This window comes from Salvelinus namaycush, chromosome 3 (genome assembly GCF_016432855.1).
Source record: "Salvelinus namaycush isolate Seneca chromosome 3, SaNama_1.0, whole genome shotgun sequence".
Classification (NCBI taxonomy): Eukaryota; Metazoa; Chordata; class Actinopteri; order Salmoniformes; family Salmonidae; genus Salvelinus; species Salvelinus namaycush.
The window spans coordinates 88341282-88366854 of NC_052309.1; the positions used below are offsets into that span (position 1 = coordinate 88341282).

General features: G+C 45.0%; 2 protein-coding genes across 2 annotated transcripts; one reads left to right on the forward strand and one right to left on the reverse strand.

Moving 5' to 3' along the window:
- Window positions 1–2097: 2097 nt before the first annotated feature.
- LOC120041882 (nuclear distribution protein nudE-like 1-B) lies at window positions 2098–22777 on the reverse strand. The gene is made up of 9 exons (XM_038986744.1): window positions 22648–22777; window positions 17773–17869; window positions 11170–11323; window positions 7901–8049; window positions 7467–7603; window positions 6841–7014; window positions 5721–5818; window positions 5311–5477; window positions 2098–5053 (listed from the first exon to the last, which is right to left on the reverse strand). The coding sequence occupies exons 2-9, from the start codon at window positions 17856–17858 to the stop codon at window positions 4963–4965; spliced, it is 1056 nt and encodes a 351-aa protein (XP_038842672.1). The 5' UTR covers window positions 17859–17869; window positions 22648–22777; the 3' UTR covers window positions 2098–4962.
- A 1028-nt stretch (window positions 22778–23805) lies between these two features.
- On the forward strand, window positions 23806–24646 carry LOC120044101 (RING finger protein 222). The gene has a single exon (XM_038988690.1). The coding sequence runs from the start codon at window positions 23888–23890 to the stop codon at window positions 24581–24583; it is 696 nt and encodes a 231-aa protein (XP_038844618.1). The 5' UTR covers window positions 23806–23887; the 3' UTR covers window positions 24584–24646.
- The last annotated feature ends 927 nt before the right edge of the window (window positions 24647–25573 follow it).

Genomic DNA, 25573 nt, shown 5'->3' on the forward strand with positions numbered 1-25573 from the left:
AGGTAGCAAGCTATTTTCTTCTTTGGAATACGTTTTTGAAAGCTAATGTCCAAATCACTGTTATTAAGAGTTTTCTACAACTCTAACTTTGTAGTTTGATGCTATTTACAGAAATCGATTACGCTCAAATCAAATGTATTTATATAGCCCTTCTTACATCAGCTGATATCTCAAAGTGCTGTACAGAATCCCAGCCTAAAACCCCAAACAGCAAGCAATGCAGGTGTAGAAGCACCCAAGCTAAGTTATTTAGCAAGCTATTTTTAAGTTAGCTCGATTCTTCTGTATAGAGCCATAGCTAGCTGGCATAATCATTAGACAAGGAATCCTTCACCTGCTACGACCTAGCAACTGACATAAATCCCATGATTTATTGATCACCCAGTTATATCTGTAGTTTTTGTAGAAGCACGACTGAAGTAGAAAATAATTTGTTTATCTTTTACATTGCCTGGATTCTGTGAATATGTACTGCACTTTGATGAAAGTAAAGCCATTTACAATTGTCTGTCCCCACACCCAGTTAGACGGGGTACCTACGAGCGTCATTCTGCTTCACAATGCCCTGGGGTACGTAAAGTAGTGATTTTACGTCACACTCACGTTGTTGGCCACTTTTGTCTGAATTGTTTTTAATAAAATATATTTGTATTTCATTGTCATGTATTCATTATCTTTAACTGGTTTAATGTTTGTAGTTTGCATGTTTCAGCAATGATTAACATGGTTAAATAGTCGTAAATCTCTGCTTGATTTTGCTTTCGGTATATTTTCCATTTTTATACATTCTATTTTTCCACGGAAGAAAGCAATAATTAATTAACACAATTACTATAAATAAATGGACACTACCTGTTATTAAATGGAAATTGCTCTCCGTAAATATAACCAGAGTATGTAGTATGTAGTATGCTTTCTGTCCTTCATTACTGGGAAAGGCCTAGATTCTAGATCGGAGAAGATCCTACATCCATCTCATTAGATCAGAACAAGATGGACCAAAAAAAAAATATATATAGTTGTTTTGCTGCATACCACACATAGTTTTTCTACCCATATGATGTGGATCATTATCAGGTTAATTGATTTACAAGCTTCTGTAAAAACAATAACACCATGGATGTAATAACACTTTAAACAAGTAGTTTGTAAATGTGTTTGTTTAGGGTCAACACTGGTAAGTTAAGGTTGGTTATGTAAATTAGACTCTGTCCCCTAGGATTTTCTTCTGAATAACTTGTCAGGGAATAGCATTTTCCAATCAGCTTCAGGCAACTTTTGACGTAAAGCATGATCACACCTGTAGTGACTACTTCTATCCGTCACGTCCATTGTTGTTGATCACTTGTTCACGAGATCATGAATATGCATAGCCATCTTGAGACAACTCCAAAAGTGTTTTTTCTCAAATTTGCCAGATGTCACGTTTCCTAATTATATCCGTACACTTAACCTAAGCATTACGAAATAAGTATTTGATTAAAAAATAAACCTCATGTAGCAAATAATCAATTCAAATGTATGTTTACCAAATTCGACACTCATTGACTTTTATTCAAAATCTCCTCACTTGGTGAGCGAAAGAAACGCAACATCGCCACCTGCTGGAGAAGACATGTCTGTTATCCCTCTCGCTTCTTCTGGTTATGCATCAATCTTTTAACTGCGTCTCTCGGCTTGTAAACCCCCCCGAGTAATTTCACCAAAGACAGTACAAATTTCAACATGACAGCAAGAGGAGCCTACAGCAAGCAGAGTGAGAGGGAGACTGCACGCAAACACAGAATGCCAATAGCCTGTTTACAAGAACATTTTATTTGATAACTGTGACAACAGTATTCTGGATATTTCCCTTTATTTTCTTGGGTTGCAATTGTCCCCGTGTGTTCAGCAGATCTGTACAGTACGTGTGTTGGGGGGGTGTCCATCTGGAAAGAGACAGCATTGTGTGTTTGTAGCCAATAACAGTGGGAGGATAACTCCTATAATACGGCTCTTTCTATCCTCTCAAACCAACAAGTCAGGAAAACATTACCTTTAGGTTCACTTCTTCATGAGAAGCTGCATCCCGAGTGATGTACAACAACGTTTCAGTACTTATTTTTCAATATCTTTATTTTGTTTTATCGAACAGACTGGACAACCAATTGTACATCATCATATGTGATCTTGGACTGATGTACAATAGTAAAACTCAGGTTCTTCATTTTAAACATGCCATAAAGACATCTGAAATAAATAGAACTGTAATAATGACAAACGTTGGTATGTACAAATGTGTTGTTAGGCAGAGTTACAATGCTTAGTTCCAAACCTGTATATATGGGGACACAGCAACAGGCTGACAGAGTGACATGGTAGAGGTGGGTGACATCATAGACCATGGGAGTAAGCAAGCACTCCAAAATGATAGTTCTAGAATAGTTTTAGGACCAGTTTCCCCAGACACAGATTAAGCCTAGTGCTGGATTCTAAATCATTCTGAATGGAGAATCTCCATTGAAAGTGTTAAATCCAAGACTAGGCTTAAAAGATGCACTATGCAGATATCACACCGCCATTTCCTGGTTGCTTGAATTCGAATTTCAAATTGTGAGAAAACAAGCAAGTATAGTGTAGAGAATCATTGTAGCATCTAAACCGCTGTGAAATATATTTTCCATAACCAAAAACATTGTATTTTCAGCTGATTTGAAGCTGGTGTACAAAATCCAAAGTAAAAGAACCAAAAAACAAAACTATAAAAAGCAGAAGCATAGAAATATAACAGATCTATCACCTTCTTAGACTTGCTTTCAATGGAAATAACAGATCTATAATATTTCTATTTAAATTTGGTCAGGGCACCCAAAAAGCTATTTATTGCAGCTTTAATCTGTGTCTGGGAAACTGTCCTTAAGGCTTTTCATTTAAGGCTGTGATAGGAGGGAGCACTATTAACCCCAGATGGAGATAAGACAGAATGGGGGATGGAAAATACATCACAAGTGAATATCAACGACAGAAACCAGGAAGAGGCATGTCAGTTCTCTATGAGGTTCTCTATTACAAACGTTTCATCGACAGGACAGGAGCCAACGTGACAAAATGGTCACCAATAACAATTTGCATATTAGTCAAAGATGAGCATTTTTAGCCCGATTAAAACTAGACTGAGCACTCCCCTCATGGTGAACACAACATTAAGTCTGGTTTAACCAGGCTAGGATCTAGTCTAGAAAAAGGGATGAGCGTGACCCACTGTTAGGTAGCTCTAGGGTGAGGTTTCCCCCAAGTACAGATCTAGGATCAGCTTCCCCTCCCCAATCCTAAACTTAACCATTAGTGGGGTAAAGGAAAAAACGGACCCAGGGTCAGCATCTAAGGCAACTTCACCCTACCTGTTAGATGGTTGGACTGCTGGGTTATTGTTGCTGCAGGTTATGGTAGACAGGGTGTTAGCTGAGATTCAACCACCAACAGGTGCACAGTACAGTATATATACACACATCTCAGTATACAGTACAGTATATATATATATATCTCTCTCAATGTGAATAAGTTGTCTGACACACTGCTGTGCTCAGGGTTGACTTGTTTGTTTCTATAAGCAACAGTTTTGTCTGATACTAGTTACGCATCAGGGAAAGAGGATTAATTTAATATAACACGATACCAACCTCATGTAAATACACGGTCATCCATCCAAGGCTTATATAAAGTAGTAAGGACTTAGTCTTTCCCTGAACATCACCGGCCATCCATCCAAGGCTTATATAAAGAAGGACTGAGTCCAAAATGACACTATTCCTATGTAGTGCATTACTTTAGACCAGCGCACCATGGTCCCTGGTCAAAAGGAGTGCACTAGATAGTGAATAGGGTGCCATTAGAACGGTAGTCTGTGGTGAAGCGGACCTAACTTCATTAATGAAGAGGACAGCAGCCGATGTTTCCAGGCTATTTAACAGGGAGGTCCCTCCCTCCCTACCAGACTACAGATGGTCCACCAGCTGACCGGTCTGTTCTGTCTGGTCAGCCCACACCCAGGACAATAGGGACTGTGGGGGTGCATCTCAATAGTATAAAGTGGTTTCCTCGTCTTCTCTCCTTTCCCTCCTCTGCACTGATGGGAAGGAAATTACAGGTGAAAGCTCATTTCGGGTAGAGATAGATCATCCATATTGCTTTTACCGGTCCTGTTTTCTCATTCTCTCCAAGACTAACTGTGCTATTGAGATGAGGAGATGAGGCTATTAACTGGACTATTGAGATGCAGCCCAATAAGAGAACATGGTTCTGATCACAGCCTGAACACAATAAAAGTGAATTCAGTCATTCTTCTGGACATGGGGGTTAAGGGTCATCAACTCCATCTGACCCCATAACATAAACACAAACAAACAGGAAATATTGCATCTTAAAGCATACATACAGTAATGATGAAATCACCTAACTTTGCAAAAAGTCCCTTTTCATTTTTAAATACAACACTGTAAATATACATTATTTGTAATTGTGCAATTCATTCAGAGAAGAAAATAAAAGGTTAAGAGGAAGGAAGCTGCAGTCCGTTGGGGACCTTTGTCAGGTACAGTTGCTGTTATAGAGTGAAACTGATAAACTGATGGAGCCAAAATGGAGACACTCCAGAGCACAGAGGTCACCAACACATCATCCACATGAGCAAAGAACAGCTCAGGCAGAGGCATGTGCCTGTATGTTAAATACACACAAACACACTCAGCATCCAACCCCACTCATAGGTGAGTGAGACCTTTTCAATCATTCAGTCAAGTGTCTCTCCTACACACACACACACACACACACAGTAACGGTTCTTCAAGTGTTCTCTCCTCTCAGTGTTCTGCGGGGTGTACAGGAGTTGTACAGAGATTTGGGGTGACGGAGGGGGTGAGGTTGGGGTGAAGGATGAGGGGTACCCTTGTTCTGCGGGGAGCTTGTACAGAGGTTGGGGCCATGCTAAACGGTGAGAGGCAGCATGCCAGGAGGGGAGACAGTCCGGGGCGATGCCAGGGCAGTCAGGGTGCTGGGGTCCAGTCCATTCACAGCCCTGTGGGGGACAACACCAGACAGAGAGAAACCAAGAAGACAGAAGTTAGTTCATTCACAATATCAAATAGAAAGCTGTTTGGGTATTCTCTACATACTCTGGTTAGACCAACTCTGACTCAAAATGGGATAGAGTCCATTCAGCCTGTCACTTCTTCTACTGTCTCGGAGTGAGTCACACTAACACTGCAGACAGGAAGTCAAGCAGAGAGGTAGATGGACCAGTAGGAATACTCCTGAGAGAAAGACAGAACTCACGTTTTGGCGTAGTAGGTGGTGTGTAGTGAGTGGGAGAACTTGGTGGCGTTGCTGTTGAGGAGGTTTCCGTTCCCAGTGATCATGTTGCTGGACGACGTGGAGTAGGTTTTCCTCACCGCCTGGTCCTTGGCAAAGTTCCTACATGCAGCTAGCTTGGACTCCAGCGCCTAAGGACAGACAAACATGGCCTACATTAGACTAATCACAAGCTGTGGATTCTGTTGTAACCTTTAATTCAGGTGACAGACACCATTCCAATATACTCTGCTGTCAAGAGAGGAGACGGAAGCCAAACTGTTGGGTTCACTCAAGAAGAGTGTTCATAATGTTTTGTCGTCAACATTAGCTTCAGACGATGGATACATAGCAATGGAAAACATTGCTACAAGAAACAAAAGTCTGATATTTACCCCCACTTTTCTAAGAAGGTCCCCAACGATATTAAGAGCAGAGATTCTTGCTGATGGGGTCAGAGGTGAGCCGCCAGGCCCAGAGCCATTTGTTAACACTGTAGAGAGAAGAGAAGAGGAGAGGAGAGGAGAGACAGAGAAGAGAAGAGAAGAGAAGAGAGGAGAGGAGAGGAGAGGAGAGGAGAGACAGAGGAGAGGAGAGGAGAGACAGAGAAGAGGAGAAGAGAGGAGAAGAGAAGAGAAGAGAGAAGAGAGAGGAGAGACAGAGGAGAGGAGAGACAGAGGAGAGGAGAGACAGAGAGGAGAGACAGAGAGGAGAGGAGAGACAGAGAGGAGAGGAGAGACAGAGAGGAGAGACAGAGAGGAGAGGAGAGGAGAGACAGAGAGGAGAGACAGAGAGGAGAGGAGAGACAGAGAAGAGACAGAGAAGAGAGGAGAGACAGAGAAGAGACAGAGAAGAGAGGAGAGACAGAGAAGAGACAGAGAAGAGAGGAGAGACAGAGAAGAGACAGAGAAGAGACAGAGGAGAGACAGAGGAGAGACAGAGGAGAGACAGAGGAGAGACAGAGGAGAGACAGAGGAGAGACAGAGGAGAGACAGAGGAGAGACAGAGGAGAGACAGAGGAGAGACAGAGGAGAGACAGAGGAGAGACAGAGGAGAGACAGAGGAGAGACAGAGGAGAGGAGAGGAGAGGAGAGGAGAGGAGAGGAGAGACGGAGAGGAGAGGAGAGACGGAGAGGAGAGGAGAGACGGAGAGGAGAGACGGAGAGGAGAGGAGAGACGGAGAGGAGAGGAGAGGAGAGGAGAGACGGAGAGGAGAGGAGAGACGGAGAGGAGAGGAGAGGAGAGTGTTTAGTACATGACAGATACCTATAAACTTTCACACGGAGGTACAGCTCCAAAAGTGAAGGAACTAAATAACAGACCTGGGTTCAAATAGTATTTATATACTTTCAAAACACTTTGAGCATTGAATTGAGACTGCCTGGAGGGACTTTTGAGACTATTCCATGGATTCCATTGCACCCAGCAAGCTCAATAAAGCACATGTAAAGTATTTGAAAGACAAGGAACACTATTTCCACCCAGGTCTGTTAGAAAACACGGCTGTTGACCTACCTGATGATTTAGGGTTGATGAACGGGTGCTCCATGCCCTTCCCTACAGGGGTGACAGGCAGGGACAGGGAGGCCTGGACAGCAGAGTCCATCTTGTCCATGTCCAGGGTAGGGGAGCTGGGGGCTGACATCCTGTCTGCAGTCCTCTCCCTCACCACCATCTCCTGTCTCAGGTCTGGGGGGGGGGGGGGGGGGGGGGGTGCAGATAGACAGACATGAGATACAAGCACCAATACAGACATGACATTCCGTCTGCAGTCTTCTCCCTCTCCGCCAGCTCCTGTCTCAGGTCTGAGGCATCAGTCACACCAATACAGACATGATTCTACCAAATGGATAGAGCAGTGTTTCACAACCCTCTCCTCAAGTACCAGCCAGACAGCTCCAACTATTTCATATACTCCAGTACTATCACTACATCTGATTACACTGGTCTACTATCATCAAGCACATGATTAGTAGGGGACAGGGAGTTAGGGGTTACCCCCATCCAAACCGCTGGCTTCATCCTTCAGTCTCTACTGAGACCACTAGACTACTTCTCATCCAGCTGACTTAATACAGCAGTATTACCCATAACAGAAAGGGTCGGTCTGAGATAGAGGTAGGTGTTTCATGTCTTCATACCTCTGGCTTCATCCTTCAGTCTCTGAACTGACTCCAGTAGAGACTCCTTCTCATCCAGCTCACTCTCCAGGAAGGCATTCCTCTCTATGGCCTGGTTCAGACGACCCTCAAAGTCCTCCAGAGATACGATGGTCGCCCTGATGGAGGGAGGAGGAGAAGAGTTGGGGTGGACAACGGTTAGTAGCAGAAACAGGTGAAAAATGTACAGTATCTGTGTGGGTTGGATAACTGGGTTAACACTGAGTGGAGTAACACTCTCTTTACAAGCATTTCAATACACCCACAATGACATCTGCTAAATATGTGTATGTGACCAATTCATTTGATACTGAGGCACAGCTACCAGGCAGCATCCACTTAGCCTACAACCCAGGCCTGAACTCAAAACATTTGAATGGCTGTGTTAGTAACGTTCTACTGTGGTATATAGTGACCTCTTGGCTCTCTCCAGGTCATCGTTGGCCTGCTCCAGTTCTCTGACGTATTTATGAAGCTGTTCCTTGATTCCTCTGGTCTGTCCCAGGTCATCCTCTAACATGGAGACCTGCTTATAGCTCTGAGCATACTGCTGCTCCAACTTCTCCTACAGGGGGAGAGAGAACAACGTTCAGACAACATATAGACCTGCTTATAGCTCTGAGCATACTGCTGTTCCAACTTCTCCTACAGGGAGAGAGAACAACGTTCAGACAACATATAGACCTGCTTATAGCTCTGAGCATACTGCTGTTCCAACTTCTCCTACAGGGAGAGAGAACAACGTTCAGACAACATATAGACCTGTTTATAGCTCTGAGCATACTGCTGCTCCAACTTCTCCTACAGGGAGAGAGAACAACATTCAGACAACATATAGACCTGCTTATAGCTCTGAGCATACTGCTGTTCCAACTTCTACTACAGGGAGAGAGAACAACATTCAGACAACATATAGACCTGCTTATAGCTCTGAGCATACTGCTGTTCCAACTTCTCCTACAGGGAGAGAGAACAACGTTCAGACAACATATAGACCTGTTTATAGCTCTGAGCATACTGCTGTTCCAACTTCTCCTACAGGGAGAGAGAACAACGTTCAGACAACATATAGACCTGCTTATAGCTCTGAGCATACTGCTGCTCCAACTTCTCCTACAGGGAGAGAGAACAACGTTCAGACAACATATAGACCTGCTTATAGCTCTGAGCATACTGCTGTTCCAACTTCTCCTACAGGGAGAGAGAACAACGTTCAGACAACATATAGACCTGCTTATAGCTCTGAGCATACTGCTGTTCCAACTTCTCCTACAGGGAGAGAGAACAACGTTCAGACAACATATAGACCTGCTTATAGCTCTGAGCATACTGCTGCTCCTGCGGGGGGGCGAGAGAGGGAATGAGTGTGTGGAGATTACATTTAAGTCATTTAGCAGACGCTCTTATCCAGAGCGACTTACAAATTGGAAAGTTCATACATATTCATCCTGGTCCCCCCGTGGGGAATGAACCCACAACCCTGGCGTTGCAAGCGCCATGCTCTACCAACTGAGCCACACGGGACCACAGAGATGGTTGCATTGATGACTGAGGTGACAGGTGGAAGGGAGTGTTGACATGCCAACTTAATGTTAACATTCTCGGTGTTCATAGACTCTACAACTCCTTTGTTCTCTGGCGAGGGGTGAAGAATGGCTCATAGGTGTCAGAATCAAGCCAACCTAAGGTCTGGGTCAACAGCAAGGCTAGCCCAGCTCCACCGGCCCCCAGCTCCACCGGCCCCCACATGAATCACAGTCCTCCATGGCCCGATCATAGAACTGTAGTCTAGTCTATTGCACACTCACATGTTGCTGCCATATGTAGTCTAACAGGCTGTCTAACACACATGAATATGGTTATCCCACAGACAGAAGGAAATGGTCATAAAAGACAGCACCTCATTATAAAGAAGCATGTGTTATTTAATCTCAGTGCTCTACATCCTGGTTAGCATCATGTTCTATTATCTCAGTGCTCTACATCCTGGTTAGCATCATGTTCTATTATCTCAGTGCTCTACATCCTGGTTAGCATCATGTTCTATTATCTCAGTGCTCTACATCCTGGTTAGCATCATGTTCTATTATCTCAGTGCTCTACATCCTGGTTAGCATCATGTTCTATTATCTCAGTGCTCTACATCCTGGTTAGCATCATGTTCTATTATCTCAGTGCTCTACATCCTGGTTAGCATCATGTTCTATTATCTCAGTGCTCTACATCCTGGTTAGCATCATGTTCTATTATCTCAGTGCTCTACATCCTGGTTAGCATCATGTTCTATTATCTCAGTGCTCTACATCCTGGTTAGCATCATGTTCTATTATCTCAGTGCTCTACATCCTGGTTAGCATCATGTTCTATTATCCCAGTGCTCTACATCCTGGTTAGCATCATGTTCTATTATCTCAGTGCTCTACATCCTGGTTAGCATCATGTTCTATTATCTCAGTGATCTACATCCTGGTTAGCATCATGTTCTATTATCTCAGTGCTCTACATCCTGGTTAGCATCATGTTCTATTATCCCAGTGCTCTACATCCTGGTTAGCATCATGTTCTATTATCTCAGTGATCTACATCCTGGTTAGCATCATGTTCTATTATCTCAGTGATCTACATCCTGGTTAGCATCATGTTCTATTATCTCAGTGATCTACATCCTGGTTAGCATCATGTTCTATTATCCCAGTGCTCTACATCCTGGTTAGCATCATGTTCTATTATCCCAGTGCTCTACATCCTGGTTAGCATCATGTTCTATTATCTCAGTGCTCTACATCCTGGTTAGCATCATGTTCTATTATCCCAGTGATCTACATCCTGGTTAGCATCATGTTCTATTATCTCAGTGCTCTACATCCTGGTTAGCATCATGTTCTATTATCTCAGTGCACTACATCCTGGTTAGCATCATGTTCTATTATCTCAGTGATCTACATCCTGGTTAGCATCATGTTCTATTATCTCAGTGCTCTACATCCTGGTTAGCATCATGTTCTATTATCTCAGTGCTCTACATCCTGGTTAGCATCATGTTCAATTATCTCAGTGCACTACATCCTGGTTAGCATCATGTTCTATTATCCCAGTGCTCTACATCCTGGTTAGCATCATGTTCTATTATCCCAGTGCTCTACATCCTGGTTAGCATCATGTTCTATTATCTCAGTGATCTACATCATGGTTAGCATCATGTTCTATTATCTCAGTGCACTACATCCTGGTTAGCATCATGTTCTATTATCTCAGTGCTCTACATCCTGGTTAGCATCATGTTCTATTATCTCAGTGCTCTACATCCTGGTTAGCATCATGTTCTATTATCTCAGTGCTCTACATCCTGGTTAGCATCATGTTCTATTATCCCAGTGATCTACATCCTGGTTAGCATCATGTTCTATTATCTCAGTGATCTACATCCTGGTTAGCATCATGTTCCATTATCTCAGTGCACTACATCCTGGTTAGCATCATGTTCTATTATCTCAGTGATCTACATCCTGGTTAGCATCATGTTCTATTATCTCAGTGATCTACATCCTGGTTAGCGGTACAACATTTACCTTGGGGTTATCCAGCTCGCACTTCAGTGTTTGGTTCTAACCCCTCTGTCTGTCTGTGTGTGTGTGTGTGTGTGTGTCTGTGTGTGTGTGTGTGTGTCCGTTCCTGCGTATGTTACCTTGAGGTTGTCCAACTCGCTCTTCAGTCTTTGGTTCTCTGTGTGCAGGTCTCTGAGGCGGTGTTCAGCCTGTCCTAGCTGGGCCTCTAACTCTGCCTCCAGCTCTCTGCTCCCTTCCTGGAACTCCAGCAATTCCTCCTGGGCCTCATGGTAACTGAGGAAGACACGGGAGAGAACGGACTGTTACACACAGTCACACACACTACCTCTCCAGCAATTCCTCCTGGGCCTCATGGTAACTGAGGAAGACACGGGAGAGAACGGACTGTTACACACAGTCACACACACTACCTCTCCAGCAACTCCTCCTGGGCCTCATGGTAACTGAGGAAGACACGGGAGAGAACGGACTGTTACACACAGTCACACACACTACCTCTCCAGCAACTCCTCCTGGGCCTCATGGTAACTGAGAAAGACACGGGAGAGAACAGACTGTTACACACAGTCACACACTACCACACTGTCTCTCCTGCAACTCCACCAGCTCCTCCTAGGCCTCATGGTAGCTGGAGGACACACGGGAGGGACTGTTATTTAATGATTCATTGTGGTACTAATGAGTGGTTGTCACATCCCCTGGACAGTCAGACTGAGACCTATCCTGTGTGGTCAGTGGAACATGTCTGAACACACCCGGTCTCTTAACTCATAATATCCTGTCTCCAGACCCCTTGACCCCTCACCCCTCTCAGAACACACGGAACAGCAGCAGGCATATAGGAGCCATCTGTATCATCTAATGACAAACCCCTGAGGTCTCAAAGCTCTACCAGACCTGCTGAGATACTGTCTCTGTCTTAAAGCTCTATCAGACCTGAGGGACTGTCTCTGTCTTAAAGCTCTATCAGACCTACTGAGGTACCGTCTCTGTCATAAAGCTCTATCAGACCTGAGGTACCGTCTTAAAGCTCTATCAGACCTGAGGTACCGCCTTAAAGCTCTATCAGACCTGAGGTACTGTCTCTGTCATAAAGTGCTAGATACAACCTAGTAATACAGTCCAGTAATATCTACAGATAGGCCTAGCTGAAAGGCCTGGACTCCTGGATTGTAGCATAGCACTTTCTCTTCTCCCATGTGGCTGTATATCAGTCTATCATCGGTCTGTCCATAGACATAAAACACCTAGAACTTACTATCTGTCTGGTCATAGATGTAATGCAACTAGAATGGTCCTGCATGGCCCCTGACTCATCTGTCATGACAAAGGCCAATGCCATGCTAGAGCTGAATGAATGCAGACTTTCCATGCCATTCATTCAGTCAGGTGGCTCCACTGCATTGAATTAGAATGGTTGGTTAAGGTGTGAGAACCTAGGGCATGGTATACTAATCTGGTAGTCAGATATGTTAGCCTGGACCAAGATCTGTTTGTACTATAAAATAATAACATGCCATTTAGCAGATGTTTTAATCCCAAGTGACTTACAGTCATGTGTGCATATATTTTACATATGGGTGGTCCCAGGAATCAAACCCACTACCATGGCATTACAAGTGCCATGCTCTACCAACTGAGCTACAAAGGACCACTGTTTGGCATGACAAGGAGTTGAGATGATCGCACAAACAGATCTGGGACCAGGTTACAGATACATAGTTCCACTGACCAGGGATGACCCTTGAACTGAAAAGGTCTTAGTGACACACACACACATTAACAGGGTTCGTCAGCTCTGGGGTCAGTTAACAGGCAGCCACTGCTCCATCCTTGGCCTCACTGGGTTTCCCTGCTCATTCCACACATAGTTACCGCACCAAAAACACACACAGTTACCGTACCAGAAGCACACACAGTTACCGTACCAGAAGCACACACAGTTACCGTACCAGAAGCACACACAGTTACCGCACCAAAAACACACACAGTTACCGCACCAAAAACACACACAGTTACCGTACCAGAAGCACACAGTTACCGCACCAGAAGCACACACAGTTACCGCACCAGAAGCACACACAGTTACCGCACCAGAAGCACACACAGTTACCGCACCAGAAGCACACACAGTTACCGCACCAGAAGCACACACAGTTACCGCACCAGAAGCACACACAGTTACCGCACCAAAAACACACACAGTTACCGCACCAAAAACACACACAGTTACCGTACCAAAAACACACACAGTTACCGTACCAAAAACACACAGTTACCGTACCAGAAGCACACACAGTTACCGTACCAGAAGCACACACAGTTACCGCACCAAAAACACACAGTTACCGTACCAGAAGCACACAGTTACCGCACCAAAAACACACACGGTTACCGTACCAGAAGCACACAGTTACCGCACCAAAAACACACACGGTTACCGTACCAGAAGCACACACAGTTACCGCACCAAAAACACACACAGTTACCGCACCAGAAGCACACACAGTTACCGCACCAAAAACACACACAGTTACCGCACCAAAAACACACACAGTTACCGCACCAAAAACACACACAGTTACCGCACCAGAAGCACACACAGTTACCGCACCAGAAGCACACACAGTTACCGCACCAAAAACACACACGGTTACCGCACCAGAAGCACACACAGTTACCGCACCAAAAACACACACGGTTACCGCACCAGAAGCACACACAGTTACCGCACCAAAAACACACACAGTTACCGCACCAGAAGCACACACAGTTACCGCACCAAAAACACACACAGTTACCGTACCAAAAACACACACAGTTACCGTACCAGAAGCACACACAGTTACCGTACCAGAAGCACACAGTTACCGCACCAAAAACACACAGTTACCGTACCAGAAGCACACAGTTACCGCACCAAAAACACACACGGTTACCGTACCAGAAGCACACACAGTTACCGCACCAAAAACACACACGGTTACCGTACCAGAAGCACACACAGTTACCGCACCAAAAACACACACAGTTACCGCACCAGAAGCACACAGTTACCGCACCAAAAACACACACAGTTACCGCACCAAAAACACACACAGTTACCGCACCAGAAGCACACACAGTTACCGCACCAGAAGCACACACAGTTACCGCACCAGAAGCACACAGTTACCGCACCAGAAGCACACACAGTTACCGCACCAAAAACACACACAGTTACCGCACCAAAAACACACACAGTTACCGCACCAGAAGCACACACAGTTACCGCACCAGAAGCACACACAGTTACCGCACCAGAAGCACACACAGTTACCGCACCAGAAGCACACAGTTACCGCACCAAAAACACACACAGTTACCGTACCAGAAGCACACACAGTTACCGCACCAAAAACACACACAGTTACCGCACCAAAAACACACACAGTTACCGTACCAAAAACACACACAGTTACCGTACCAAAAACACACACAGTTACCGTACCAAAAACACACACAGTTACCGTACCAAAAACACACACAGTTACCGCACCAGAAGCACACAGTTACCGTACCAAAAACACACACAGTTACCGCACCAAAAACACACACAGTTACCGTACCAGAAGCACACAGTTACCGCACCAAAAACACACACGGTTACCGTACCAGAAGCACACACAGTTACCGCACCAGAAGCACACACAGTTACCGTACCAGAAGCACACACAGTTACCGCACCAAAAACACACACAGTTACCGCACCAAAAACACACAGTTACCGCACCAAAAACACACACAGTTACCGTACCAGAAGCACACACAGTTACCGCACCAAAAACACACACGGTTACCGCACCAGAAGCACACATAGTTACCGCACCAAAAACACACACAGTTACCGCACCAGAAGCACACATAGTTACCGCACCAAAAACACACACAGTTACCGCACCAGAAGCACACACAGTTACCGCACCAAAAACACACACGGTTACCGCACCAGAAGCACACATAGTTACCGCACCAAAAACACACACAGTTACCGCACCAGAAGCACACACAGTTACCGCACCAAAAACACACACGGTTACCGCACCAGAAGCACACATAGTTACCGCACCAAAAACACACACAGTTACCGCACCAGAAGCACACACAGTTACCGCACCAAAAACACACATGGTTACTGTACCAGAAGCACACATTGCCAGGCTGCTTCATCAGCACACATTGCCAGGCTGCTTCATCAGCACACATGGTCAGTTTGGCCACAGAACAGCCCTGTTCAACTATGGCTCTGACTGGAATGACTTCGGTTACCTTCCCTCTGGAAGGTTTTCAGACAATATGACCAAAATACCACTGTACAAACAAGTATTTGTATTTATTATGGATCCCCATTAGTTCCTGCCAAGGCAGCAGCTACTCTTCCTGGGGTTTATTATGGATCCCCATTAATTCCTGCCAAGGCAGCAGCTACTCTTCCTGGGGTTTATTATGGATCCCCATTCATTCCTGCCAAGGCAGCAGCTACTCTTCCTGGGGTTTATTATGGATCCCCATTCATTCCTGCCAAGGCAGCAGCTACTCCTCCTGGGGTTTATTATGGATCCTATTAGTTCCGGCCAAGGCAGCAGCTACTCTTCCTGGGGTTTATTATGGATCCTATTAGTTCCGGCCAAGGCAGCAGCTACTCCTCCTGGGGTTTATTATGGATCCTATTAGTTCCGGCCAAGGCAGCAGCTACTCCTCCTGGGGTTTATTATGGATCCTATTAGTTCCGGCCAAGGCAGCAGCTACTCCTCCTGGGGTTTATTATGGATCCTATTAGTTCCTGCCAAGGCAGCAGCTACTCCTCCTGTGGTTTATTATGGATCCTATTAGTTCCGGCCAAGGCAGCAGCTACTCCTCCTGGGGTCCAGCAACATTAAGGCGGTTATATACAATAAAAAACATCACATTCCACACCAGATTTCGCAACACATTAAGTGTGTTCACTCAGGTCACTACTCTACAATACAAAATCCATGTGTACGTGTGTGTGTGCATAGCGCGCATGTTGTGTGCTAAATAGGCGTAAGTTAGAATATAAAATGATTTGTGTGTGTATGTTATTGTGTGTGTGTGTGTGTGTGTGTGTGTAGCATAGCAGTGCCATCTGGGACCTCCTCATGAACACACACTAGGCCTATACTCTAGAATGTGTTATGTCAACACTGACAGGGTCTGGTTCTACAGAGCCTGGGAAAACAGAACCACCTGAACATGTGCAGGACTGTAGACCTGTATCATGTTGATCTAGTAACATGCCGGATATAGGCTATACGTGTTCTAGAACACCCTGCCGGATATACGTGTTCTAGAACACCCTGCCGGATATACGTGTTCTAGAACACCCTGCCGGATATACGTGTTCTAGAACACCCTGCCGGATATACGTGTTCTAGAACACCCTGCCGGATATACGTGTTCTAGAACACCCTGCCGGATATAGGCTATACGTGTTCTAGAACACCCTGCCGGATATAGGCTATACGTGTTCTAGAACACCCTGCCGGATATAGGCTATACGTGTTCTAGAACACCCTGCCGGATATAGGCTATACGTGTTCTAGAACACCCTGCCGGATATAGGCTATACGTGTTCTAGAACACCCTGCCGGATATAGGCTATACGTGTTCTAGAACACCCTGCCGGATATAGGCTATACGTGTTCTAGAACACCCTGCCGGATATAGGCTATACGTGTTCTAGAACACCCTGCCGGATATAGGCTATACGTGTTCTAGAACACCCTGCCGGATATAGGCTATACGTGTTCTAGAACTCCCTGCTAGATATAGGCTATACGTGTTCTAGAACTCCCTGCTAGATATAGGCTATATGTGTTCTAGAACACCCTGCTGGATATAGGATATCTGTTCTAGAACACCCTGCTGGATATAGGATATCTGTTCTAGAACACCCTGCTGGATATAGGATATCTGTTCTAGAACACCCTGCTGGATATAGGATATCTGTTCTAGAACACCCTGCTGGATATAGGATATCTGTTCTAGAACACCCTGCTGGATATAGGATATCTGTTCTAGAACACCCTGCTGGATATAGGATATCTGTAAAAGTGACAGAGTCATATTCAATAGAAACCAAAAGGAAGAAAAGGGACTGAAACGGGGAGGTAGGCTACTACCTGAACCAGTACAATAAGAAATGCTAATTTTCCTTGCAAATGTGTTCCATTACAACACGTTTTGCTACGGTGTGCACTAATGATGACTCCCCAGCACTAAGAACAACTAGACCTAAACTTACTCGGCCTAATTTAGGCCAATGAATCCATTGCTTCCTGTGTCGATGGTAACGTTAACAAAGGCCTATAGAGGAACAGGCCATGTGTCAGATGATCACATGACTGTTATGACATAACCTTGTTATTCATCTTCCAGACGTTATGAGCAAACATAAAAGCCTTGCTTTATGTAACAGAGCCGAGAGCAAGCCATGTGGTTTCCTGGTCAGGTATAATTATATTACTGAGAAGACGTCAAAGTGAAAGACTGTGCCTAGCTTGAGTTTCAATTTGGAACATGTATGTAGAGGAGAGTAGTTCAACAGATCCAATGACAAACTGCTGAGTCTAATCTTCTGAAACTCAATGTTTGACCATGTATAAATCACTGATTTAGTTAACTGAGCTATGAGTAGCCTAGATCGGTTGACATGAACATACCTGCTCTTATACTTGAGGGACAAGGCCTTCCAGTAGTCGATCTCCTGGTCTTTTGAAGTGAACGTTGGTATCATGTCTGTGTCCATGGTAGAACAACCTGAAGAGAACAACAACATGGTCACCTGAAGCTAGTTTAAAGACAGACGTATCCTGAAAGTAGGTCGAAACATTTGAATGGCAGAAAACCAAACATAGGGTTTATTCTTACCCAAGAAAAGTAGCAGACTAATTCATTGCAAAAATAAAATAAAAGTACTTAATCTTATGCTCAGGCGGCCTGGCTGGCTGTCAGGCGGCCTGGCTGGCTGTCAGGCGGCCTGGCTGGCTGTCAGGCGGCCTGGCTGGCTGTCAGGCGGCCTGGCTGGCTGTCAGGCGGCCTGGCTGGCTGTCAGGCGGCCTGGCTGGCTGTCAGGCGGCCTGGCTGGCTGTCAGGCGGCCTGGCTGGCTGTCAGGCGGCCTGGCTGGCTGTCAGGCGGCCTGGCTGGCTGTCAGGCGGCCTGGCTGGCTGTCATCACAGTTATTCAAGACCCACTGACTTCAATTCAGCCTCCCTCCACCTCTCTTCTAACAACAAGGGCCTGATACAGTGACCCAGCAGCAACACCTGGGTGACAACCAGCCATTTGGTAGACCAACTCCTCAGTAACGAGATGTAGGATGCCCCCAGTAGGCCCCCCAGAGCCCCTTCATACAGACCAGGGCCTCCTCATTAAAACTTCTAACCCTGTTTGTTTGACATGGGCCACAGCAGACTGGACATGTTTTCAAAAAAGCTTCATTCACTTCCATTCATGGCCATTGTGTGTGTTGAATGCCAATCATAAACACATGGAACAGAAGTAGTGTGGAAATCAGCAGTGTTATGAATGAAGCTGTGGTTGGGCCAAAGCCACCGCAGAGGGAGGATGTCTACCCTGTGATTAAACCCCCACGCGTCTGTTTGGTTCAGTGTGTGTGTGCTGTGTGAGGTTGAACAGCAGGGAGTCCCCAGCCCTCCCAGTGGCTCCAGGAATAGGCAAGGCTACTAGTGATCATCTCTGGTTTAGAGGGATTTCCAGCATGCATGGGTCAGTCGCTTCAACCCGTCCCAACACCAGCACTCTAAAGTTACTGTGCAGAACTCGCTCCTCCACTTCCTGGTTGCTAAAATTCTAATAGTTTGCCTAATTTCAGTTTATGTGACAAAACAAGCAGTCATTGTGTAGAGAATCATTGTACTGTCTAAACCGCTGTGAAATATATTTTCTGTAAGCAAAAATATTGTATATTCAGCTGTTTGAAGCTGGTGTACAAAACCGAAAGTAAAAGACGCATAAACGTTAATTCAGAACGGGAAGCATAGAAATAGCACAGATAGAACAGACCTACTGCTTCTTAGACTTGCTTTCAACGGGAATGACAGATCTATAACTCACATTTCTATGTGAATTTGGTCAGGTCGCCCCCCCAAAAAATGTTGTAGCTTTGTGACATATTGTAGCTTTAACAGACGGATGGGTCAGCACAGCGGTCAGCCACCCCAACAGCAGGCCAGCACTCTAACAGACGGATGGGTCAGCGGTCTGGTCAGCCACCCCAACACCAGCAGCGTCCTCTATACTGCACTCTGCTAAACAGAATGTCAAATGGCTTTTAATTCAGTTAACAAGGGAGAGTCATCTGTCAGTTAGACAGGTCCCAGGGGTCATGGGGTCAAAGGGAGAATAGCTGTTCTCTCGCACATTACTCTAGGTGTATGTATGGTATGCAGAGCGTGCGTGTGTTTTGCAGCTCAGGAAACTGTTGTTACAACACTAGCTTACTACTGGGACTCATTCAGGAAACTGTGGCGTTACAACACTAGCTTACTACTGGGACTCACTCAGGAAACTGTGGCGTTACAACACTAGCTTACTACTGGGACTCATTCAGGAAACTGTGGCGTTACAACACTAGCTTACTACTGGGACTCATTCAGGAAACTGAGGCGTTACAACACTAGCTTACTACTGGGACTCATTCAGGAAACTGTGGCGTTACAACACTAGCTTACTACTGGGACTCATTCAGGAAACTGAGGCGTTACAACACTAGCTTACTACTGGGACTCACTCAGGAAACTGTGGCGTTACAACACTAGCTTACTACTGGGACTCATTCAGGAAACTGAGGCGTTACAACACTAGCTTACTACTGGGACTCATTCAGGAAACTGTGGCGTTACAACACTAGCTTACTACTGGGACTCACTCAGGAAACTGTGGCGTTACAACACTAGCTTACTACTGGGACTCACTCAGGAAACTGTGGCGTTACAACACTAGCTTACTACTGGGACTCATTCAGGAAACTGAGGCGTTACAACACTAGCTTACTACTGGGACTCATTCAGGAAACTGAGGCGTTACAACACTAGCTTACTACTGGGACTCATTCAGGAAACTGAGGCGTTACAACACTAGCTTACTACTGGGACTCATTCAGGAAACTGTGGCGTTACAACACTAGCTTACTACTAGGACTCACTCAGGAAACTAAGGGGGCCTGAGGAGTGTCAACAACACCAAGGTGGAGACTGAAGTATGGTGATGCAATTTACTGGCACATAACTGGATTGTTTACTGAAGACTGATTTTGATACTGTCAACATAGCCTAGTCTAAGATACTAGCTGAACTAGGATTGGTTTTGATACTGTCAACATAGCCTAGTCTAAGATACTAGCTGGACTAGGATTGGTTTTGATACTGTCAACATAGCCTAGTCTAAGATACTAGCTGAACTAGGCTAATGATAGATCATCATGTTAGCTATACAATCATTAGCATGGTTCAGCAAAGATCATCATGTTAGCTATACTTAGCTGAACTAGGCTAATGATAGATCATCAAGTTAGCTATACTTAGCTGAACTGGTCTAATGATCGATCATCATATTATCTATACTTAGCTGAACTGGTCTAATGATCGATCATCATATTATCTATACTTAGCTGAACTAGGCTAATGATAGATCATCATGTTAGCTATACTTAGCTGAACTGGTCTAATGATCGATCATCATATTATCTATACTTAGCTGAACTGGTCTAATGATCGATCATCATATTATCTATACTTAGCTGAACTGGTCTAATGATCGATCATCATGTTAGCTATACTTAGCCAAACTAAGCTGATGATAGTATAGCCAACATGATGTAATGTTATTAGGCTACCACGTGAACAACACATCCACTGAGGTGAAATCTCAGTCAGAGCTATGAGAGGAAGGTTTGAAAACATAAGTCTCTCCATTCATCCCTTTATCACAGAGAAGCAAAAGACTTGAATGTGAGTCTCAATAACAGACTAGCTGTTGTTTCCATGGTGATAAATAAGACTAATCTTTAGGTTGCACTCAGCTGGCAGTAGTAGTGTGTTGTGTTCATTTACAAACAACAAACCAGGATATGAAAGACACTACCAGGTTCACTCACTGACAGTGATTTTCAGCACAGAAGACTCAGCTTCAGGAAAAGGTAGACAGATTTTTTTTCTCTGTTTTTGTACCCATTCCAGTGCAGGCATGTTGGGTGGCATCCTGGTGTGCAGAACACATGGGCTCGTGTCCCAAATGGCAACCTACTCACTATTAAGTGCACTACTAGAAGCACACTATATAGGGAATAGGTTACAATTTGGGCCGCAGTATGTAGACTCTACTACCAAGCCAACAGCAGAGGAACCATATGGTTATATTTACCCATGGTTTAGAGCAGGGCAGGCTAACTAGCCAACAGAGGAAGGTAGTGGAGTCTGTGGTTTTCCTGTCCACTCTCCTTTTGGCTTCCTCTTTCCCTCTGATGCAGATGACATCTCTCTGTCTGGCTGTTTACTCAGAGTGAGAGTGGGTGACGCACTACGCGGGCTCACACCAAATTCTCTGCGAGTTACGTTATTTCCAGAAAACTAAAATCCTCCCACTTCCACCAGAGGCCTGGGAGAGGCTATTTGAGGGTTCAGGGCTCCGCTGTGTGTAGCAGTGTGTATAGGTAGGTTGGGCAGCAGACCAGACATACTCCCTGTTGTGACGTCCAGTCTCGGTGGAATGGTGGTTGTGAGACCCTGGGGAACGCCCTATTTGGTAGAGATCTTAGACCGTTTTTATACTAGCTAACTGCATGTGGCTACCGGCTAGCACCATTACATTGGCTTTCACAGAAGCAGCTTAGACTCCACAAAACAAAGCTGTAGCTACAGTTGAGGTGAAATTCTTACTCTATGTAGAATTAAGACACATCCACCCCTATGATGATAAACAACATTTACATTTCCTGAAAATTGTGGCAAGAAACATTCAAGGCTAAATGCCACATTATTACATTAGCTAAGATTTATTTTACAGTAGTCGGCTGACCATGTACGGTCAGTGAAGGACAAGGTGAGGCAGAATAAATAGGACGTGGTATCCACAGGCAACGAGACCGGTAATCACTCAGTCCTAACGTTAATCACCTCTAACTGGTTCCAGGGCTGAGACCGGCTAGTAACGTTAGTAGTAACCGGCTTTTTGGCTTGTCATACGAATCCATCCACCAGAAAATACAGAACGTCAACACTGTCTGATACTGACTGTTTGTTTCCACACAGTAAAACAGGTGTAACTAGTAAGCCAGAAAAGGAAACCATTAGCTCGTCAATTTCACAGTGTCGCTAAATCAAATACATAATTATTAGCTAGCAAGACTAATATGGCACCAAACGGCAAGTTCAACAACCTATTTTCAGCTGTCACGGGTTTGGTGAGCCGCTGGCTGCTCTTCGTTCAAAGCCTGCTAAAGTCGAAAACACAGGTTAACCAGCTAGCTAGCTTTTGGTAAAGTAACCAACGTAAATATGTAAATCAATGTCCTTACCTGGGCATGTCCAATCCGTGTGTCTGTCTCCAGATTCAGTTACAGTCGCCACATCTTCTGACCTGGACTGTTTTCATCGAACTGTCTGTATTTAGAAAACGCCAACGCGACTCTCGGAAGTAACGTAGCTTCCGAGGCGGTGGCACGTGATGAAATCATACGTACGTCAAATGTGACGCTCCAGGGTTGGACCTCTGATTTGCCTCGTACTGAACACAAGGTGGCGCTATTATGCTGAGAAATTAGTAATGCAGTGAAGTCAGATGATGTGTAGGCAGTAGCCTCCATAGAGGCCGCATAGGGGCTATCAAGTCCTCATTCACAGGCAGCCTAGAAAATAATTTAATAGGCTACTAGTTGTAGCAATACTGCACTTCCCATAGTAGCCTGTTGCTACTATGTATTTCGTATTTAAGTGGATATAGCCAAATTGTTGTTGTATTCAGTGGGCCAGTATTTCTTCTATGTTTAGCTTATTGGCAATGCCCTTACAAAAAAAGGGTTGCAGTTTTTAAACTGCAGTAAACGTGTATTTGACTCTGGTATTTTGGACGCAGTAATTGCAGAATAACTATGAGTGAGTTATACTGCACTGTAACTAACTGCAGATGCACTGGAAAAATTACTGCAGTAGAACAACTGTGTTATTTGGTACACAGTATTTGCAGCATACTGCAATTACACTCACTCTAACAGCAGTTATACTGCAGACTGACTGCAATCTTTTTCGTAAGGGTGTGCACCAATATCAAATTATTTACAAGGCATTTCTATGAAGTCAACCTCAATAACACATAGCTAATCTGTTCTGTGGGTCAAACTGCATGGTTTGGAGAATGGTGGGACATGACTGTCACTGGAATTACATTTGCAGTGTTCTTTCTCAAACATTCCAAATCCTGTTTGGCTGATTTTGTCACTCAGGGGAAACTGAACGCACCAGAAGAGCAGCGAGTCACACAGGTGTAGTCTATGGGTATAGATGACGGCCCTCCCTGAGAGGGAGACACTGCCCTGTACGGGAGGAGTGGCATGTGTTTTGGTTTCACTCAGCCAGTCCAACAGACCTTCAGGCAGGTAGGTTCGGGATCCTAGCCTATTGAAATCAGCTTTATTCTCGCTGTTGGAACTATAATCAAATCCCGAGGTGTCGCCAACAGCTGTTATTAGGATTATTGGTGATTCCATGGTGCACCACCGGTGTAGATAGCACTGCCAGGCAGCGCGTAAAGGCTCCAGGATGACACCATTGGAAGGACATCAAGCGGAGGAACGGGACTCGCAGAGCCAGGAGGACTCAGAGTGTCCCGTGTGTTATGATAGTCTCTCCTGCACGGAGAGGACCCTGAGCTGCGGACACGTTTTCTGCCACGACTGTCTGGTCAAAACCTTGGTCAGTATCAACAGGGACGGCGTCATCAGAGACACCATCATCTGTCCCGTCTGCCGACACCTGACTTTCATCAAGAAGCAACAGGAGGTTGGGGTTCCTCTCGGCCCGGGGAAAGAGGCCGAGGAAGGAGGCGGGCAGACCTTGAAGGTCCCTGTCCCTCCACCAGAACCTGGTAACCCACAGCATCACCATGAAGCACGGCGCGCGTCAGGGCATAGTAGCTCACCGTCTGATTCAAGTGGACTGAGCTGGATTGTGAGACGCTTTAGGTGGATTTCAGAGAGATGCAGGAGTCGACGGATACTATCACTGATCAGTCCCGACCACAGAAACTCTCAGATTTTCATCATCAGTGCCCAGGGCCGACCCATGGCTGATGAAGATGCGGTTAGCCTGGACACTATGCCTGTTGTTCCCCAACCCAACCGCAGGAGACGGCGCATCAGGATTTGCACAACGGCACGTTGCTTGGTCGTTCTGCTTGTGATATTCACATTGATGGCAATGGTAGCTGCCACACTTCCTTGGATTATATTGGCATAGCCCACAAAGCCAGAGCCATATGGCTGTAGCATATGCATGGTGCGTCATTACGCACTACTTGATCGTCATTACCCACTATGTCTTGTTATTGTATGGTCTAATTTTCTCTTCACTCATGCTCTCATGAAGACAATTTATTGCACTTAATTAACTGAAACATGTCACTTTGTCCATTCTGTCAATACATATATATTGTAGTGCCATATAGTTTGAACTTGTACAGCGTGTTCCTTGTATGCATGTTTGTCCTCAATGCCCTGGACAGGATCTAGTTAAGTCACTGAATGAAACAGGACTGGTTCAGTCACTCTGGTGTCTGCAATAAAGTGTGTGTTTATGGAAAAGGCATTGTCTTATTTCCTAAATATATACACTTTATGATGGTGATTTGGTTAACAATGGTTGAAATATTGGTCCTAAGATCAAAAGAAAAGGAGGCCCCTGTGAACATGCCTCCATATTCACCCATTACCATAGGTCTATAACTACCCCTGCTCACCATATAACTGCCCCATATGTTGTTGGCAACAAGTCCTGAATAAAGAATGGTGAGGGTTGCAATCCCAGCACCTCTCATGGAGACCATTGTTGTGTGTTTCTGGTTGTAAGTTGTTTTACCTGTTTAATGAGAACATCAGTGACATTCACTATTGTAAAGTGGTTGTTCCACTGGATGTCATAAGGTGAATGCACCAATTTGTAAGTCGCTGTGGATAAGAGCGTCTGCTAAATGACTTAAATGTAAATTTACGAGTACAGGCTACTGTTACTTTATTAGAAGGACTAGATAACCAACACATCATGTGCCAAAGTATCTTTATGTCCTACCGGCACATGGTATATTCTGACAATGCAAACAGAGAAAGGGAGATAGAAACAGAGACTGACACAGAGACACATGAGAGGCACCGACACAGAAAGAGACACCGAGACACAGAGAGAAAGTGCGCTCTCAAATGCCTTCAGTATCCTGGCAAATAATTCATGTGA

What these genes read in the sequence shown, in the direction of transcription:
- LOC120041882 (XM_038986744.1), bottom strand. Translation starts at nt 17,858, where the DNA reads ATGGACACAGACATGATACCAACGTTCACTTCAAAAGACCAGGAGATC. An exon ending in TCCCTCAAGTATAAGAGCAG is followed by an intron (nt 11,324 to 17,772) that starts GTATGTTCATGT and finishes TGTCTTCCTCAG; the next exon opens with TTACCATGAGGCCCAGGAGG. An exon ending in ACCTTCTTAGAAAAGTGGGG is followed by an intron (nt 5,478 to 5,720) that starts GTAAATATCAGA and finishes GTCTGTCCTTAG; the next exon opens with GCGCTGGAGTCCAAGCTAGC.
- LOC120044101 (XM_038988690.1), top strand. Translation starts at nt 23,888, where the DNA reads ATGACACCATTGGAAGGACATCAAGCGGAGGAACGGGACTCGCAGAGC.